This window comes from Triplophysa rosa, linkage group LG14 (genome assembly GCF_024868665.1).
Source record: "Triplophysa rosa linkage group LG14, Trosa_1v2, whole genome shotgun sequence".
Classification (NCBI taxonomy): domain Eukaryota; kingdom Metazoa; phylum Chordata; class Actinopteri; order Cypriniformes; family Nemacheilidae; genus Triplophysa; species Triplophysa rosa.
The window spans coordinates 4,537,278-4,558,012 of NC_079903.1; the positions used below are offsets into that span (position 1 = coordinate 4,537,278).

General features: G+C 40.3%; 2 protein-coding genes across 4 annotated transcripts; both read right to left on the reverse strand.

Moving 5' to 3' along the window:
• Positions 1-1,637: 1,637 nt before the first annotated feature.
• Positions 1,638-3,652, reverse strand: LOC130564776 (zona pellucida sperm-binding protein 4-like). The gene is given in 9 exon segments (XM_057351145.1): positions 1,638-1,743; positions 1,814-1,886; positions 1,967-2,114; positions 2,186-2,378; positions 2,711-2,868; positions 2,943-3,040; positions 3,108-3,163; positions 3,166-3,291; positions 3,368-3,652. Coding segments are annotated over 9 exon segments (1,194 nt in total). The 5' UTR covers positions 3,639-3,652; the 3' UTR covers positions 1,638-1,672.
• Positions 3,653-4,547: 895 nt separating this feature from the next.
• Positions 4,548-17,300, reverse strand: pdgfd (platelet derived growth factor d). 3 transcript variants are annotated; one of them, XM_057351705.1, is made up of 7 exons: positions 16,558-17,300; positions 11,953-12,157; positions 11,164-11,341; positions 8,350-8,403; positions 7,948-8,140; positions 7,611-7,825; positions 4,548-5,430 (listed from the first exon to the last, which is right to left on the reverse strand). In XM_057351705.1, exons 1-7 carry the CDS (start codon positions 16,772-16,774, stop codon positions 5,302-5,304), a joined length of 1,191 nt encoding a protein of 396 aa, XP_057207688.1. In that variant the 5' UTR covers positions 16,775-17,300; the 3' UTR covers positions 4,548-5,301. The 3 variants fall into 3 exon arrangements, with proteins under 3 accessions (XP_057207688.1, XP_057207689.1, XP_057207687.1); XM_057351706.1 differs by having other exon boundaries at positions 4,551-5,430; positions 11,953-12,139; positions 16,558-17,297; XM_057351704.1 differs by having other exon boundaries at positions 4,568-5,430; positions 11,953-12,163; positions 16,558-17,296.
• Between the last annotated feature and the right edge of the window lie 3,435 nt (positions 17,301-20,735).

The following is a 20,735-nucleotide window of genomic DNA, read 5'->3' on the forward strand; positions in this document are numbered from 1 at the left end:
CCTCACAATTAAAGGCTAAATTCATGCTGTCATCGTCCCTCTCGCTGGCTTACGGCATGAATGAACCCACAGGGGCCGCGGGGCCGGTAAATTACACCCAGAACAGGGAACGGAGGAACCCTCACAGATTTACAGGGACATAAAGGAGAGTCAGAGGCCACGCGGCTACTGAAGCGTTTCATCGGATCACTACATCACACACAGAGAGCAGACACTTATCTACAGTGAAGCGCGAGATAGAGAACGTATTGTCTGTCTTCCCCTCTGAATAAATATACAAGACAATTACACAAACTGTTAGGACTGTGTTTACACTCTTAAAATATGTTTTTAGAAGAACCTCTTGGTCCCATAAAGAACCTTCGACTTCAGGGGCCTCATTTATAAAGTGTGCGTACGCAAAAATCCACGGCAACGTTCATATTTATAAAAACGCTCTTCGACGTGGAAAAGTGCTTAGCGCCACATCAGGGTCTGAGCAGATGTACGGACTTTTGCTTGTCCGAGTGCTGCAGGTTTTTGGAAATATAAGTCATTCTTGCCGCTTGTATAGGATTTGAAGGAGCTTTATTACCAAGTGTTTACACACACAAGGAATTTGACTTGGTGACAGGAGCTTAGTGCAAAAGAAAGTGTACACATGGTGCAAACACAGTGCAAATATACATTCAGAAAAAAAAGGGAAATTAAAAAATGCGCTATAGACAAAGCAGCAATTTTTTAAAGAGTGTACAGGTATGTTATTTACAGGTTTAACCTATTGTTTCTTTGGATGTTGACTGGTGCTCTTTCATAGATAACATTTAGACAAAGGGAGAGATTTATAGATTTCACATCTGATAGACAAGACATGATAGAGACCTTGTAATTTTACCATTCAGCATCTTAACACAAAAAAGTAGTCTATTAAGCAAACACTAACATGACCATATTAGAACTTGCAGCTATACAAACATATGAATTTAGATGTTAGTTTAGACTGATTTTCACCCAAAAATAAAAACTCATTTACTCACCCTCTTGTCATTTCAAACCTGATGACTTTCATCTGTAGAACAAGATATTTTGAAGAATGTTAACTGGTCCCCATTCATTTGCATTGGTTGGGACCATACAATCGAAGTGAATGGGGGTCAGTGCTGTTCGGTTACCAACTTTCCTCAACATCTTGTGTTCTGTGGTTGAAATTCATAAAGGTTTGAAATGACTAGAGGGTGACTAAATTAGAATTTTTAGGTGAAACACTCAAGTATTCCCCACGAGACAAAACTATGGCCTCACTTTACAGAAACCCAAAACATCTTAAACTAGTTCCAAGCACAAGTTCAATTACTCCATGTTTAGACCTACATCTAAAAACGCCACTCAAATCTACATTGAGTAGAAACAAAAATAGCACAAAGCTATGAGTTTTAAGAGTCACAGGGAATCAAGATAGTTAAAGAATGTTGCGTCACACTGTATCTTTGGTCTGTATAGCCAAAAACCACCAGATATCAAGCGGTTTAAGAGCATCTCTAAACGGTCAACCTTCTGGAGTTTCCTTTAAAACCAGCTCTTTGTCTCAAGACACTTCAATTGTCATTGGGAAAAACTCCTGAAAATGCCACAGTGTAAACAAATGACGACAACAGGTATAGTCTAATAACTTTATTAAAATCAGCAATGACATTTACATTGTAAAGAAAACACCTCCACTGGAAACCACAGTTTCTTCACTCCTTTTTCCAGCAACAGCTCTCCCTGGAACAAGAGTCAGAAGATGAAACTGGTTTGTGTACAACATCAAAATACATCAAAGTGAAACACCTACTTTTCCTGGCACAGCTCTGCTCACAGGAACCAGAAGCATGGTGGCACACCGCGGCACTACAGTGAATATAGATCTGACCAACAAAGAGATCAGCTTTAGCAACATATACAAAAGGCAATTTAGATGATACGGAAGGCTGTAAGGTAATCATACAGTCTCCTGCAGAGGGGCCAGTGATGATGGATCCACAAACGTAAACATCTTCACAATAAAGCGATTGTAGTGGGTTGGGAACTGAAGACCCGACGAGCCAACTACAGGAACCGGCGTGGTCAAGTAACGGTCATCCTGGTAAGGACATCTAAAACCAAAGTGACAGTCAGGACGCGTTCACAGCACACTATCCGGACAAATGCTTGGGATTCTACTCACCCATCAACTAGAAGATCCCACTGGGGTAGACTGAGAGGACTGGGGGTTGATGTCGCCCAACAGCGTCCCAACATCAGGACAAGATTGGGGTCAGTCCTCTCCAAGATGCGCACCTCAACATACACAGGCTCTCGCAGGACTTTTGTGACTGGATACTCATCCTCACTGTAGTAGGATGTGTACGCTTCATCTCCTGAGGATGAACACTCGTGATGTGAGGCCAAGTATGGTGTGCCATACTTTGAATTTGTGCTCTGCATTTAACAAGTGCACACAGCAGTGAGGAACACACGGTGCCGTGCTCAAGGGTCACACCTCAGCTATAGTATTGAGGAGAGCGCAGATCATTCATTCCCCTCACCTACAATCTCTGTTGGTACGGAGGCTCGAACCTGCAACGTTTGGGTTACAAGTCCTAGTCTCTAACCATTAGGCCCTTGTGTTACTGTCCCATCTAGAGTTTGAGATCAGTGCTACAAGTACCACTCCTCGAGAGGCATTTTTTGAAGACTAGCACATTGTTACCTTCTGCACAGCCTTTAGTGACACATTGGCCGTTTGCCAGTCTAAGCTCAACCCTGAGGGGTCCAGGAGCAGCTACAGGTAGAGGTGGTGGAACAGTGTTGACTTCCACAACCAGAGCTTCCACAGCAGTGGCAGAATATCTACACTGGAAGAGAAGTCTAGAAAACAAACAGTGAGCGCCTTACATCCGTTCAAGGATTCACAGTCCTGAGAGAAAACACAGATGACCTACTCAAATTGACTGTCCCTTGTGATGGAGCCAAGAGGTCCAATCCCCACATCATATGATGAAGTCATTCTGTTCTCATAGACCACGTAACCATTCTCCTCCTGCAAGCAAAGACACGATTGACATCAAATCTGTTCTACACATCCAAATCATCAACAGTAAACTCACCATCATGCTGGTGCCACAGGCAGTGACTGGAAACTGGTATATGGCAAAGGCGTGGAACCAACAGGACCACAAGGTGCTTCATTTCCACCCAGCAGACGGACCGTGTCCAGACTCAGATGAGGCAGAGTAACATCTCTAGCCACCACTAACACAAACTGACCATCTCTTATACACTGGACAGTCACTGTAAGGAGACAGAGGAAGTTAGTTGTCAGAGAATCAGCTTAGCAAGAGACAGTTCACTGGTCTAACACCCTTACCTGACATCCCATAATAACACTGCTGTCCATTAAAGCAGCAGTTTATAGCTTCACACTCGGCACCACTGATACCGGGTTGTCCACACTGGATCTGCTCATAATCAGCTACAGCACACTTGTCAAGAGGTTCTGACTGCACCACTGGCTTCTGAAGTGGAAACTTCTGAGAAAACTGTTGTTCAGTTTCCAGCTCCTGGGGAAAATGGCTAAACTGTGGAAGAGCACGACAGACCGCACAAAACCATACACAGAAAGCCACAGGACAAAACATCCCTGTAGTTCCAGCCATCCTGCCACAAGCAGACACTCTATGAGAGTCGTGTGTTTAGTCTTATATACTCTGTAAATCGTCAGTCAGAAATTGTAGCTCCTCCTTCATCAATTAACAGTGATTGTTCTCCAGACCTTCTGGAAGCTACAAACAGGGTGATTTCTGTTTACTCAAGATTTTATACAATCATGTTTTAACCAATCTCTACAAAGCCAACGAAAGTAAAGCATACTTTCGAAAATGGAAAGTTGTCAACATGTGTTGGCTGTTCATTTAAGCACTTCACACAACAGCTAGACATTAAAACTATAAAATGCACTGTTTAAAGGTGTCATAACTGGCCTTTTTTGTTATTTTATACTGTTGTCTGAGGTCTACTTATGGCGTTCACATGGTTTTTACATTCATAAACATCCAAATCGATAAGTAATAGGCTATATTCTACCCTGGTTTTTAGGCCGGCTCAAGAAACGCTCTCGGTTTTTATTGGCGGGCCGCATTGAAGACTTGAAAGTAATCCACTGCTATGATTGGATAACAGTTCCAAAAGTGCCCTGTGATGTATATTTCTGTGCGTTTGTTTGACAAGCTACGTGCTTAGTTGGAGCCTTCTGTAAACTTGGTTACACACGTAGGTTACACATAATCAGGACATATAAAGCGATCTATAACAAAGCAACAGTGACGCATCGTACATATATTTTTACTCGCATAAGATTCCGGTTGTATCCGATATTGGCGGCTCAGCATTGCTTTTAAATCTCAGTCTCTGCAAATCCATCGACATGTGCCTTGTTTACAAAGGAATCCATTCTCAGTCTTTCACATTGCTGTTGGGTGACTTTATATCATTCCTGAGGTTTATTTTTGAATTCAACAGACACAAATTAAAGACAAAACTGACGTGATCTTTCTTTTCAGCGGCTGTACATTTCTACCAATGCATTTGACAGACATTATGTGTGTTAATTAATACAGCCATAAAAACACATTTAAGAATATTTACCGATGCTTTACCTTTGACAGTGAGTATGGATAATATTTGTCATTTATCTGTTGAATCACATGTATAAAAAATGTGATTAAAAATGTACAAAAAGAAAGATCTGTAACATGGGTGGAAAGAGTTGTTTATCTTGAATAACTATTCATATCTAAGGTTGAAAAACCAACGTGTCACATTTTTTAACTAAACCTTGAAAACCTCACAAGGACTGAGGAGATGAAAATACTGCCACAATACAAAAACATCTTAAAAGAGGCTTTATTTATATATCAGTTCAATGTAATTTTTTTTCATTTGATGTTGGGATAAAACATGACCAGGACATGTTTTCATGACCTTAATATCATTTCTGCTCACAAGAGAAAAATATGAAATGAACATTCAACAGCACGACCACAGATATAAAAAGACATAGACATTTAGTTTTAATAAATAACACTTGGAATAGATGGGGGCTAAGGGTTTTAAAGAGCTCATTAATATTCATTTACATGTCATTGGCTGAGTTCAGTGTGACCTCGCAGACACATTAACATGAGAAAAGCTACACATCTGAAAAGAGTGCGAGTGTGTTGTTTCATGAAAGGCTTATGCAGAAGCTTGACCTGAACATATACAGTATGTCTATATGGGGCAGGTGTGTGTTTGTGTTGATGTTCATCGTGGTGGTCTCGACTGACACAAACAGTCACATCTCTCATGATGTTGAAGGTAGATCTCCTCCAGAGTCCAGCGGGCACGAGTTCTCTTTCTGTAGTAATTTGGACCCGGAGAAAACTTCAGCACCTGACACATACAAACAAACAAACAAACACACACACACATGCACACGCACACACATTCAATATGAGTGAAACTGATGGACTTTCTGTAATAATGAACATGACATCACAGTTTAAGAGCGATGTTAATGCAGCGTTAAGTCCCCGGAGCGGCGATAAAATAAAAAGCACTTTTATGGCTTGTTTTTCACCTTTATTGATTTGTTTCTTGATCAATATCTGCCCCTGACCCTCACCTCTAGAGTGCTTTTATCTTCAATACTAAAGCTCATATATCACACTCCACCTGTCTGATCACATGCTGTACACTGTTTGTTTGTTTCTATCACATTAGTCAGCTCTGACAGCTGGGACCAATCACATTTGCCATATGTTGCCGCGGGTAACAATCTGTTATTCTTCACCGTGGTTGACAGCAGCACAATGAACATTTTCCTGAAAGCGACGTGACACCTGTCAATCACTCTCAGGCTGCCTCCATGAGTCACAAACTACAACTCCCAGAATGCCTTGTTACAAACAATCCAAATCCCCAAAACTCCTAACACAAGTACACAGTGTGCACTTTCACAACCTGCCTCATTGATTTTGGGAATAATTGTTGCAGGTTAAGATTTTACTATGTTCTGTGCGTCTTCGTTTAATAGTTTATATTGTGACCGTTGACTGATTTCTAAATGAGATCGTGAAAATGTCACCGTGATCGTGTGCAGTTTTAGTTCCATCACTAAAATGCTCTTAAACTTCTTTCCTAACCCTGGACATTTTTCTTAATATTTCAATGTCACTCATTGAGTTTCTAATAAGTCACATCCCAGTTTAAAGAGGATTAAGATAAGAGTACTGGTAACATGACCAGAAACAAGAACACTTTACAATAAGGTTGTATTTGTTAACATTAGTTGATGCATTAGCTAACATGAACCAACAATATAGTTTATCACAGTTTATCTTTGTTATGTTAATGTAAATGCAATATTTTATGTTTGTTTATGTAACTAATGTTAAAAATATGTTAGCAAATGCTGTTTGAAATTCATTGTTAATTCATGTTAACAAGTGCATTGACTAATGTTAACAAATATAACCTTATTGTAAAGTGTTCTTGCTTCTGGTTTTTGTTTACTTGAGTTATTTTTGAAGTTGTAAATCAATAGTTTTAAATACGATAATAGCCAGATTTGTTATGCTACGAGAGACAGAGAAAAACAGAGGGAATATGGGGAGTTCCTCTCTACTTTAGGAACAAATTTATCACTGGAAGCGAGTTAAAACTGACACAAGCTCCTGTATCATATGACTAAACTGAGTGGATGCCCTAAATTAGAAAAAAATGATTCATACGTAAAATGATAAATTTAGATATTAAAACATTTCCCTTTGAAACTGTGTGTGTGTGTTTGGAGCTGATAAGGACGAAACGGAAAACACACTCTTGTGCTCTTAGACACCACAGGAAAAACACACACAGCATACACACGAGTGTCACAGTCTTGTGTAGAACAGGAACAGTTTAGAGTTGAGCAGTGACGCATTATGGGATTAGCAGTATGTTAAAGCATAACATTCTTAAAGTTTGTTATGCGATTTCTGAAACATACTCCTAAAACACCATCTCATTTTAGTTTATTCCTACTGGCAAAAAACATTCCGCTAACAATTTTATTTCCACAATATAGTAACAATCACTTGAACTGTATCTCAAGTATATACCATTAGAGTCTGGAATTAGAACCCTTAAAGGGAGACATTTTCAGTTCTGTGACATCATCCACTACCATAGAATGAAAAACATATTGTATATTTTGTTGTTCTGTTGAACACAGAGTGAGATATTTTGAAGAATTTAGGAAAACAAACCTTTGACTACAATTGAATTTTTCCTACTATGGCAGTCAATGATGTCACGGAATTGAAAATTGCTAACATTCTTCCAAATATTTTTCTCTGTATTCATCAGAACAACGTCATTTATACAGGTATGCAATTACATGAGGGTGAGTAAATGATGATGGAATTTTCATTTTTGGGTGAACTATCCGTTTAAGTCTCTATTGTGTCTCTTTTTTAATGTACATTTGAGGCATCATTCATATTTTCCATTTGAAAGATTTTGTCAGACATTATGGTTGTGCTGTAAATGGTGAACATGTGTTTTACACAATGCAGTGCATTGTGGGATACCTCGTGTAATTTCTTGACGGTTTTTCCCGCGCTGCAGGTGCAGGAGTTCCAGCCGTCTGTGCCGCACGCGCAGTTTCCCCCGCAGCGCTGCACCAAGAGGCATCGTGGGAAAAACACGGCGTTGGTCATCTTCAGCTCCTCGCGGAGATTGACGGAGAAATTGCGCGGAGTGCAGCTGTACTGTTTCACATCGTCATAGAGACGGTCGAGATCCACTGAGACAGAAAGAGAACAAGTGGAGTTTACAAAGAGACAGACCAAAACAAACAGATATAAACTGAAGAAACCAATATAAGTTGAATAAACAGTACAATCATTTCTGGCGTGTGCGACTCACGTTTGTGTTTGCGGTCCGTGTGAAAGGCTCGTGGTCTGTAGTAATGCGTGTGCGTGTACAGTTGTTCCAGGTCTTCCTGCCAGGTAAACGGGTTCAGGTGTCTCAGTAACTCTTCAACCGTACTGACGCTGGCGATGTCATTATCCAGCACGGCTGCAGTCACTGGAGTGTCCCCGGAGGTCTCCGTGAGTTCCTGAAAGAACACGGGTCTTATTATTGATGTGTCAACGTTTTGGACAAACCTCCCATCAGTCAGCCGTCCCAAAACATTTTGTAGACTGCATCACATACACAAAGCTTCACGCAAAGACAAAACATACTTTTAACCGGCGCCAGAAAAACAAACAAATGAATATATTTTTAACATGTTGACAAGTGTATGTGCGAGAAAGAGATACTCACAGACATCGCTGTCACTGCTTCCCAGTTTGTTACGGATGCGAGAGGTGAGCTGTCCTGAAAACAAGAGGACAGGAAAGATATGCGTTTTCATGTCTAATCTCATTACATTTGTTCAATTCTGCCTTCAGCGTGCCTGAGGAATTGTGGGAAAGTCATAAGGCAATAAACACTTTCAGATTACAGCCATCACTCACGATGCAAATAAATAAATAAATGAATGAACAGCAGCTACGGTAATAGTTCTCTCTCTACTCTCCTCCCCTCCCCTCGGGATGCCCATCCAGATTACGGCAGGTCCAGATGAATGTCATATGCCCATCCCAAACTAGAGATCACGCCAGCTCCAGTTGAACATCCCGTGCCAAACTCCTGCGAGAGCCTGCGGACTGACTGACCATCCCAGGTCCAGCTCAGGAAATTCCCCCACCCAAGAGCAAAGAAGGACTGCTTGTTGCCACGTTAATGCTAAACAGTATTTACAATACTTAGTATTTAATGCTAAATTTACATCACATGACAGCAGTTTGAATTTATAGATGCACTCAGTTACATTATGCCATTACTATGTAACCTGCTTATAACATTCCTCTGCTGTCTGATAACGGTCACACAATGAGACCTAAACGGTTTCGACAAATGAAATGTCCTAAATCGCAATGAATAAGCTCTCCTTGTTATTCGTAAACATTTACTCAGTAACTTTTAATCAAAGTCACTGAGTGCAGCTGTGACACATCAGAGGAGACCGAAACTGTTTTTTTTTTCTCCATTTATTTATCATTGGAGTTTGGGTTCCTCGCCACAGGGCTGTGTTGGCTCGCTCACCGGGAGACAGCTTTTATTAGATTAGTTTAAAGGTTCGGTAAATTCCGTTAACGTCGCTTTATTAGAATGATCTTACTTGTTCTACAAACCCCATGCACTGTGCAGTGTTTTACCTTTTTCTTATTTTCTCCTGTAAAGCTGCTTTGGAACAATGCACATTGTGAAAAGCGCTATATAAATAAAATTGAATTGAATGTCATCGGCTGGAGGGTGGGGCTACATACATAACTCCTGACAGAGGGGGCGGGACTACAATGATCACAGTGCTGACTTTATAAAACCAGCAGTATATCGCTCAACAATGAAAGTTAAAATCACACAACCATCACGACACTAATCACATTAATCAAAGTCTGCTTTACATCCAAATAAAAAAAAAGGACATGCCCACCGATCAACCATCTGACACACGCTACAGCAATGTGGACTCTGCATCTGAACATTTTTAAGACCGTTTTCATTATGTTAAATATGTTTTCCTCATGTGGACTGTTGGCTGCTCTGACTTCCCTGTGCCGTCTCCGCTAAATGACTCGACTAACATAAATCTGCTCTCGTGGCAAAGCAAACAATAGGATGGGGTCAGAGGTCGCGGGCGGCCTGTTATGACGATGTTTTCCCATCAAAGGTTACCGTCTCTGCAGACCTCTGATGTCACACGAACAGGGAAACCTCGAGCGTCCGGAGGGGAGCAAAATTGTGGAAATGTCAGAAATACCACAGACTGAGGAAAATACAGAGCGGACAAACCGCCTCCTCTAAATCTCCTGCAGGGTTCAACATTTGACACCGTGTGGAATCAAAACTTGCTCGATTTACCTGCTTCGCTGCTTGTTGTTTCAATTGCACAATTCATCAGTGTGCTTTATGATATACGAGGGAAATTGGTTCATTTTAAATTCTGTTGTTACAATGTTGCTAATAACATGATGATGTAACATCTGATGTAATTCAATCGGAACTCACTGGATGACATCAAGTCCCATCAGGTGCATTATTTCCTCTGAATATTCTGTTTCTCTCAGAAATGTTGTGCAAGTTAAAATAGTTTCAAAGTAAAAAAACAAACAGAAGCATCATTGCAACAAAAGAGCAGAAAAAATGCAAACACTTTTAAGGAAAACTCAGCCAAATTACAAATAATGACCTTGAACAAAAAACAAAAACAATTATAGTTTGCAAACATACGCCCGAAAGAAAAGCTAAACAAACATTGCAATGAGCATCTATCGAGGCTTTTAAAGGATGTGCACATGTTCCCTGCAGAAAATCTGTGTTTCTCTCATTAACTAAACAACACAAAGAGCCATAATGAGTGTCTCTAGAGTTTTAAACCTTTTATTTCAACAAGAACAAGGACAAACATGCTGTTAGTTGTCATTATAAACAGTATTTCGTTTTTGTCTTGTACATGTGATCAAACTCTCTCTCTCTCTCTCTCTCTCTCTCTCTCTGTGTGTGTTATGAAGTAAACTGCGGTCAGTCCGGTCAGAATAAAACCCGGTCCACTGAACCGCAGGCAGTAGATCTGTCAGTACTGCACACCACTGGGTACCGACCCATATCCATGGTGAATGATGACCACATGAGTGTACAACACAGCGCATGGCACTACCACAGTACTACACCATACTACGAGAGAGAGAGAGAGAGAGATGCACAGCAATTATGAGTACTTTAATCTGCACACTTCAGTGTCTCTCACTCTCTTTCTCACTCATTTGTACTGTCTCTCGCCCTGTTCTCACCGCAGAAGCTGTTTCGGTCTCTCTCTCTCTCTGTTACGTGTAACTTCTGTAATTCATATGAGGAAAAAGGCTATTTCAGGTGAGATAACATCCACAAGACCATCCGAGAACACCATCTTAAATGTACACTCAACATGATGTCACTAACATTATTTAAACTTCTAACCACAACAATTCTTTAGACATCCTGGTTTATTCGTGTTGTGCGTGATTCAGAACAACTGAAGAATGACACACTCACCAGCAGAGAGTAGCAGATTTTAAATCCTGGTTTTGCTACAAAGTAATCGTCTGATTTGAAGGTGATTTTAATGAGGTTTGTTTTGGACGTGATCCGTGATGGACCTCTCTGACCACACCAGCGACCCCAAATGATGGTGCTGGTCTGCGAAATATCCTCCACTTCTACATAATCATACCTGCCGAACACACACACGAACATGTACAGGTAAAGCACACAGACACCTGTAAACATCTGATCAAACAATCTGGAATAACACATGAAGAAGACATTATGTTATGCCCGCACACAGGTGAACATTACACATGAACGTCCAGTTTTCACTAAATCCAATGACCTTTTCTCACGCGTTTATTATAAGGACTTGCTGGTCTCACGGTGTTCTTTCTCTTCGTTTTAATTTCATCCATCAGTTCATCTGATATTTCTTCTCTCTTCCTGTTTTATGTTCAGTTGTATTGTCTCACGGGTCTTTAGAAAGTATCAGATTCACAATAAAAACTCTTTAAACTCAAGGACGTACCTGAAACCTGAGAGTCGATCCACAAACAGACAGACACACAAATAGATGGCCACACACAAAGACACACGCACTCATGCACGTACACACACACACAAACAGATAGACACATAAACACACACGCACGCACACAAAGTGAATACACAGTTAATCTGATTGGCTTTCTGATCATTCAATATTTATAAAACACTGTAACCCTGCAGGTCCTTATTTCTGATCCAGAGAACACCAACATTTACTCATCCATCCATTAGAAGCTCCGCCCTCACCTGCAGACTCCGTTCTCTGGCTCTTCCAATCCAAACTGAGCATCAAACTCCAGCAGAATGTGGGTGTGGGGGGGCGAGAACAGTTTCCATGACAGCAGGAGGTTGCGGGGGTAAGCGTTAGGGAAGCGCGGGCTCTGGACGTTACCTCCACCCTTCAGCATGATGACCTCTTCCTTCCGGTACAAGTCTGTGAGGCGATTGCTGTCTGTTACTGGTCACAACTTGGATAGGTTAGTGCATTAAACCTCGGACACAAGCCAGCAAACACATATAAACACAAACAGCAGCACACGTAAGGTCGCTTTCAGTTCACTTCAGCTCAGAAAATAAAAGGAATTCCGTTCTAAAATAAATTCACATCTCATTCTCTTCTGGAAAATAAACTGTATTCACATCGAATTCTTTTCAGGAAACTGTCGAACTGTCGATATTCATCTCGTGTGAATATATAAACAAAAACTCTTTACTGAAGTAAATTTGATGTTAAAATCTGAATGAAGTTCACTGAAATGGACCACAGAAACACAAATACACGCAACACTAAACACAAGAAACGAGAAAAGTAAGACAGAAAAGGCACAGGACTACAGAAACACACAGGCAGGCACAAATATATTAAGCAAATGTCATGCAACAGCAGAACGCTCATGAATCATGAGATAAAATAAGAAAATTTGATCATTTCAACAAAAAGTAAGGCCTTCACTTGAGGTATATTAATGCAAAGTGACATGTTGATTCAATCAATCATCTGATTGGCTGTGCTCAAGATGTCAAAGGATATAACTGTAATGATGCTTTCAATTCCCAAAAGCTCCTTGTGACCACCATGTTGTTTGTGTACAGACACACACACAGGTTACTGATCCGTGCACACAGCAAACACTTGTAATTACGGCTGTACCGCGGGAGCAGGGCCACCATCCATCACCATGACAACCTGCTGACCAATGAGCTTTGAAATGAACTTAACTTTCTCTATCGCTCTCTAACTCTCTCTCACACACACACACTAGTCGCTCATTTCACTTCTATATGTGTGATCCTGACAGACAGTCTAGCAGTTCTGAGCTATATCTGCCTTTACACACACACGCCATTACTTCTTTAACACCTTTGCCTCGAAACACACACTCTTCGCACCCTCACACACACACACGCCATACACCCTCACACACACACACGCCATATCCTTCAATAGTAATTGGAGACGCATTTAAACTTTCCTGAACGCCTTATCAGAATGAAATAAGCTCCAAATGTCTGCAGCCTTCAAAGACAGCATCCTAGTGAAATGTAAACTTATGAGTGATTTGAAATGCTCTACACAGCACAGAAACACAGCTACTCGTGTACAGCACTTCAGTCTTGTATTGATGTCACAGAAGCTTAGGGCACATAGAAATGTTGGGGTTAAAAGTCATTACATATTACATAAATATGTTTAAATAGTACGTTTATTTTCTAAGATAAGGACTCTTTTATGACCGTCAAAAAAATGACGAAGTGATCCCATGATAAAACATTTATTGTATGTGTGTGTGTGATCGCGTTTTGTCATCTCTCCAGTACTAACAGAGAAAAATAAAACTAATCTATGTGTATATCATGTACTGTTTCTATGTGTAAGCGTTTTGTGTGCGTCACAAAATTTTCCCAAAGAACAGGCAAGTAAGCTAATATTTGTTCCACCTTAAAAAACGTCTTTTAAAATGTGTACTTTTAAGTGTTCATTTTTAAGACAATATTGAGTAAACAAGATTTCCTTATGGGATCGGTTGGCTGCGATGTAGAAGCCAAATCTGACCACCTGTGATCTGAACATCTCTCTCTCTCTCTCTAATTTCCTTTTTCTTCTCTCATTTCACACCAAGGACACAAAGAACATCTCTATCTAATATTGCACCACAAAATGAAAATGTAGTTTAGTTCATGCCATGGAAGCATCAAGCTTTGTTCTTTTTGAGACACATCATCTTCAGGAGTTTAGTTTTTATATTAGTGTATTGACAGAGATTGTGCAGAGGTCAAACTCAGGTGTAAAACTTCATGACGCATACGTGTGTGTGTGTGTGTGTGTGTGTGTGTGTGTGTGTGTGTGTGTGTGTGTGTGTGTGATGCACCCTATGAAGAAATGTGACCCTGCTGTCAGACAGTTTTAGTTCGACCTGAAGGAACATCAGACCATGAAATGCTCTCACTTTCTCCCTGCGGAGACGTCTTGTGTGGTGTGCGGTGTGTGTGGTTTTTTCACACCCAGCGTGCTGCTCTATGCGTGAGTGAGAGATCGTACAGAAACTGTTACTCGGTCAGAACCTGAAGCTGAATCTATTCCTGGACCTCCAGAATCACACAGAGTTTGATAATTCACACTAATAAATAAATCCTCCATCACACTTCTCTCACTATATCAATCACTACACTGAAATCATATTGGAGCCTGTGTTTTTGTACCCATAGCAACCGAGTGTTTCATCCCAGTTTATTTTTGATATAAGTGAACGGTTTAACGATGTTATTAACAGGCTGGTGTGTCGCCTCCTCATCAAATTATCATTGTGTTTCAACTGCTCTTATAAAGCGATGACAATAGCAACGTGATAGCAAAGCCCAACGTTCAACAAAGCTTCTTTTAACCAAATCTCAGTGTCATCGGTGAACATGTTGAAAATAATCTGACAGACACAGTCTACACAGAGACACGCCCACACCTGTTTGATCACACCCACCCGAGACACACCTTCTAAAAATGACCACCCTGATTTCTAGTCTTCATAAAAAACCAATGACGCACAGGCCAAGCCTGAATGCTCCTCAGTTAAAATACCATCTCAATTATCCAATATTTTCACTCTCCTTCAGAAACTCAAACATCCGCGACTGTGACATGGCCAGATTTACTTCCATATGGGAGTGAAACTTAAGCCCACCCGAAAAGCAAATCTGCCTCCACCCATGAACACAGCTGATGGTGAAATACACCCTGTGCCGCTTCACTAGCAAGAAATGAGATGTTTTACTCACATATGGTTAAGTTCTTTTGATTGAGCTTGAGCTATTAATGCGTTGGAAACATAAATGTCTGAAAGAAATGAAATCAGCTTGAACATATTTTCTGTAATGGTGTGTCTGCATTTTTCACACGCACAATAACTGGAACCTGACCTGTGAAAAACAATGAAAGAATTTGTGCTCGCAGACGGCTGTGTGCGCGTGCGTGTGCGAGATAAGGGGGAAAGTGCTGAGTAAAGATACATTTTCCTGTCTGCTTGTAAAATCCAGAAATGGTCACGTCTGTTGTAAACACAGACAAAAATGTAAATTACACAGCCCTCACATGCTGTGAGCTTTGTACACAGCATCAATGCAACAAAAATGAAAATAACTGCCACCATCAGTGTGAGTGTGTAGGCCAAAAACATTCACTAGAAGATGCATTTTATTCAGCAAAGATGTAAAACTCAAGCATGTAAAAAATGGAGCATCATAAATTAGACAGAGTCAGACACACACACACACACACACTTTAATGCAGTGGGAACAATACTTTCTGCCACCATGCAAGGCGTGTGTGTGTGTGTGTGTGTGTGCGCATGTGTGCGTGTGGTGGGGATTCCCACATCAGATTCCTCAGCACTGATGGAGGGGTGTGGGTCTGGGACGACCCTATGACTCACTCTACTAAAATAACTATATTAAACCATTTCCCAGCACACACACGCACACATCTGAAGATGCTTGAACCCTCAACTACACCCTTTGATTAATGTTGTCATCAGAAGCAACTTCATTGATCCCACACAGACTTTATTAATTCTTCTAATCTGTCACACTTTATATAGAAAAAAATCTCCAAGGCCATGTTACTTGTTATCTATCCTAACACACTGAAAAATTCATTAGACTAACTGTGCCATTCAACAAACACACACAGAGAGCTGACAAGAAAAGAAGATCTGAATCCATAATCCGGGCCAATACCGGTTACAATTTGATCTGCTTTTGTGGTTGACAGAACTTCAACACTCACTAAAGAGATAACGTGCAGAAGAACAGACAGGCAGCCATGTGAGATCAGAGAGGAGAAGATCAGAAGCATTAGTGCAGACCTGTCTAAACATGAGTGAAGTGATCATAACATGAACAAAACCGCCTTTTACAAACCCCCCTTCCAGTCACATGTACAAAACAGTGAGCCCGAAAAGCCTGCAGAGAAAATGTCTAAATGTCACTGCGTCACATGACAAAAATATCAAAACAAGACATTTATTATTAAGAAACACAGCACGTGCACATTTCTTAAGCATAACACACAAACTAGGCTAGGAATAAAAACCCAGTTTCGCTCGTCCAATGTTGTGGTGAATGTTACACCTGTGGTTACACTGCGGGACACCTGTGCCAACTTCAGAGCAGACTTCATGCATCCACCAAATCTGACATTCGGTTGATCAACGCAAAAAGGCCTCGAAAGGTGAAGTTAGTGTTGAGAAAACCTTCAGCAGGTGCTAACAGATTTGATATCGTATGTAACGCAAAGACATTCAGACAGTTTTACTGTGCATCTCAAGTGTCTTTTCGAGGACACTGTCTCTCCAGACTCACCATTGCTCCGTGTGTTGGAAGCCCTGAACGCTTTGGAGGACATCACCTGGGCCTGCATGCCATAATGTTCAGCGGTCACCACCGCGATCAGACAACAAACCAGCAGCAACATGATCTGGACTTGGACTCGGACTCGAACCGTCCGCCGCACTGCGTTCCAGATGCACCACATGTTTCCACCGCAGCACAAACCCCGAAACCCAGAGAACAGCTTCATATAAACCGAACCGGGGAATCCAAAGACTGCAACTTTATCTGCTTCTGTCCCGCGTATCCTTGAGCTCAGAATTCCCGCAGAATAGTTTCCATTTCTTAAACATTGACGAAAGCCCGAGGACGCGTAAAAGGATTCCTGGTGTGAAAGTGTTTAGGAGGACGCGTCACGCATCGGACTCCTGCTGAAAGATCAGATTGTTTGAGATGACAACAGAACTGAAATCCGTGGAGGGCTGGACCCCCTCATACAGTCGGCCAGGGGCAGGCCAGGAAATAACGCCCGCGGGGAGTTTGTGTGCGCGTCTGGCGCGTAACTGTGCCACTCTTTCCTGTTTGTTGCGCCTCAAGAAAACTTCGAAGAACTTGCATCAGGAGAGGCACGTGGAAATCGTTTGCACTCTGCAGGCCATGAAATGACTTGTTGCAATCTGTTTTCAGCCTGTTTCTGTAACGTGTAATCGGTAAAAATGTCGTTAAATAAAACGCACACTCTTTAGTTCCCGGAGGAACAATCGCACCTTACCGGAAATCTATTAACACACTTCCGCCCTGGGGATTTTTTAGTATTATATTAAAATGAACAGAATCAAACTAAACATAATTCATTTCCAAAAAACTACGAGAATGCTGTTAGAAATAAGAACTTAAATCAGTTTACAAAAAAATGTATCCAAAAGTTTCAATGTTCTGTTTACATGAGCGATACAAGCTATTTATAAACTCATTGAATCATACAATACCGTTTTTGAAAAACAATTTGTTTACAAAATGAAACACTGCTAGCATTATGAGGAATTAAAACGATTTTGATGGTTGGGACAAGAGTTTATAAAGTGGATCTGCATTTTTTTGAATGCACACAAAAGTGCAACATACTCACTTCTCCTTTTATTAGTATGTGAAACAACACGTATGTACATTAAATTCAGCAAGTAGTTCAGTTATCAACTCAGAAATGAATATTTCATCTGCCCATCCGGTCCTAATGCATGATAATGGTAAATGAGTTTGACTCATATTGGCAAAATTGTGGCACATTTGAGCATATTTGGGTTATCCAGGTATTCCATGCACAAAGGAAAAACTGCATTCTGTTCACAGTCAATACAACTTTAAGAGTAGTTTGATATTGCAAAGCTAAAGTAAATGAAATGAAACAATTCAGTACATCCCTAAGGTTTGGATCCTATTTGTCAGAAGCACACACGGGAGAAGATTAAATCATCTAGGATGCTAAACTAACTTTATTTTACATGTTCTCACATGCATATAAACCTGGAACACTTAGGCATGTGTTGTGTGCCAAGTGTTGGGCAAACAGTGCATGATCCAGGCTTAATCTCAACCCCTGTGATCAGGTCTAAGAGTTTACAAAATCTGGCCTGATCCTAAATGTTCCTGCTCTTCCCAGCCGGGTGTGTCAACTTGCATGAGGGACATGTGTGTGTGTGCGTGTGCGTGTGTGTGTGTGTGTGTGTGTGTGTGTGTGTGTGCGTGTGTGTGTGTGTGTGTGTGTGTGTGTGAAGTGTTGTGGGTAATCCGGGCCATGTGCTCACAGTGTTGGTACAGAAACCCCAGAGCAAATCCTGCTGTTTATCGTCAGAGCTTTTATAGTATTCCATTAAACACACACACACACTGTTTATCTTAATGTGTTTGTACAGAAGACGGCCTGTTTACATTGCACGAAACACAAAGTCTGCACAGATTTCATCCTAAACCATTTGTGCATTATGACACATTAAATCAGACATACCACAATTGCAAGATGGGTCATATATTTTCTGATCAATTTTTATGGTTTTATTATTTTGTCACATCTGCATACACAGCCTCAGAGCTCATACGCATGGAGTAAAAGCCACAAAGCAAATATGGAGTCTTTAAATGACAGTTTTAATAGCTCTTCTTCTGTCTTTCCTGGTTGTCATGAAAGGGTTAATGCTCAGATATTCCACATTGATTCCTGGAGAATTCCGTCACATTCCACAAGATTCTTTGAGGACAGCGTCATAATCAGAGAGGACAGATGACAAAGACATTCAGTGTGGCATTAAACAACTGTGAACTTTAATTATTCACGGAGAGAGAGAGAGACTGAAAGAATAGAAAAGGAGATAGACAGCGAGTGTGTGTTTATGCAAAGAAATATTTCCTTATAATGAGGTCCTTCTCTTTAAACACACACATATGGAGTAGGTGGAACATTTTATGACATCTCTCAGAAATCACATGACCGGTGTGCCTGAGCAGACGTGTTGGGGTGTAATGGGTAAAGCTCAAGGCTGTTAACCGGAATGTTTCTGGCTGGATCTCTACGAGGAGCGAGTCATGAGCCAACACTGTGCCAACCCTGAGACAACACTGCTGTGCCCTCCAGCGCCCTCCCACTATAATGCCATTATGTGCCAATGTGCTATCATATAAAACTGAAAAATTGAGCACGTTCAGCACATCTGCCATTGTTCAGCCAAACAGTCTCCATCATCACACCACATTCTTGAAGGGATAGTTCACCCAAAAATTCTGTCATCATTTATTCATCCTCATGTCACTCCAAATATGACTTTCTTTCTTCTGCAGAACACAAAAGAAGAAATTTTGAAGAACGTTAAGAACTAAACACCATTGAACCCCATTGACCTCCATTGTATGAACACAAAACCACTGAGACATTTCTCAAAATATCTTCCTTTCTAGAACGAGTCACATATAGAAGTGAACAACATGAGGGTGAATAAATGATGACAGAATTTAGATTTTTGGCCCTTTAAAAAAACACAGAGACATGCAGACAATTTTGTAGGTTCTTCTGTCACTCTAAACATCTATAATATAATAAAATTTTGCATGTTGTTTGCAAAATGTATTTTATTACAGTACACAGCTGCTTTAAATGGCCATTGATGCGCATGTGGTCCCTTATTGATGTAGTTATAATGCATCTGCACTGACTCATCACTCATGAGCCGAACAAATTCAATTTGACTTTCTAAAACATTTCGCTTTGTTACGAAAAAATCAAATCAAGCTCACTTAGATGAGATCACATCAAAGCTGACCCTGTTTACCTTCATAATGTTCCTTATTGTGCGTCAAGCGTTCTCATAATCCTTCATCAAAATCTTCTAACTTTCTTAACCTCTGAATTTACATCTGTTTTTTACATAAATAATTTAGAAAATGCTTTTAAATGAACTATTTAAATGAAACACTGACAATTTATCGCACAGGCAAACAATGTCAGAACGGTGCTGAATTTCAAGAGCAAACCAAAGCTGTACAAGACAGATATAAAAATGTGAAGTAATATTAATTATAATATCATTTTAAAATCCTTATAGAATTCATATTATTCATTTATTAATATAATTAATATAAAATACAGATGCAGAAACCATTTTAAAATTATTTTCTGAATTGACTATTTACATCAAATTTGACATATTACAGTAATGTCTGTGTTTAGGTAAAAGGATCGTTTTTGTTTAATTATGTGAACTACTAACAATATTTCTCACAAATTTCAAGTAAAAAGTTTCTATTTGCATTTATTCGCAGAAAATGAAAACTGGAGAAAAGATGCTCTGTATTTCTTCAGACTTCAAATACTGCAAAGAAAACAAGTTCAGATTCAATTTGAAGCAATCCAATTTATTTAGGAAAATTATTTTTTTCTGTTATGACCTCGATTTTATCACAGTTTTCAGGTGTCTTGTCATGCTGTCAACCTGCTGTTCACATTGCTGTTGGATGACTTTGTGTCACTCCTGAGGTTTGATTTTGTTGAAATACAACACACACTGGACTGGAATGACCACAATACATGTAGAAACGATGATTAAATGAACATTTGAAATGCTCTCTTATTTTTTTTCAGCTGATATTGGTTGGATCTTGCATCTTTAAATGTTTGCAAATGAACGTGAACCATTCAAGCCACGCCAGACCCATCTGCAAGC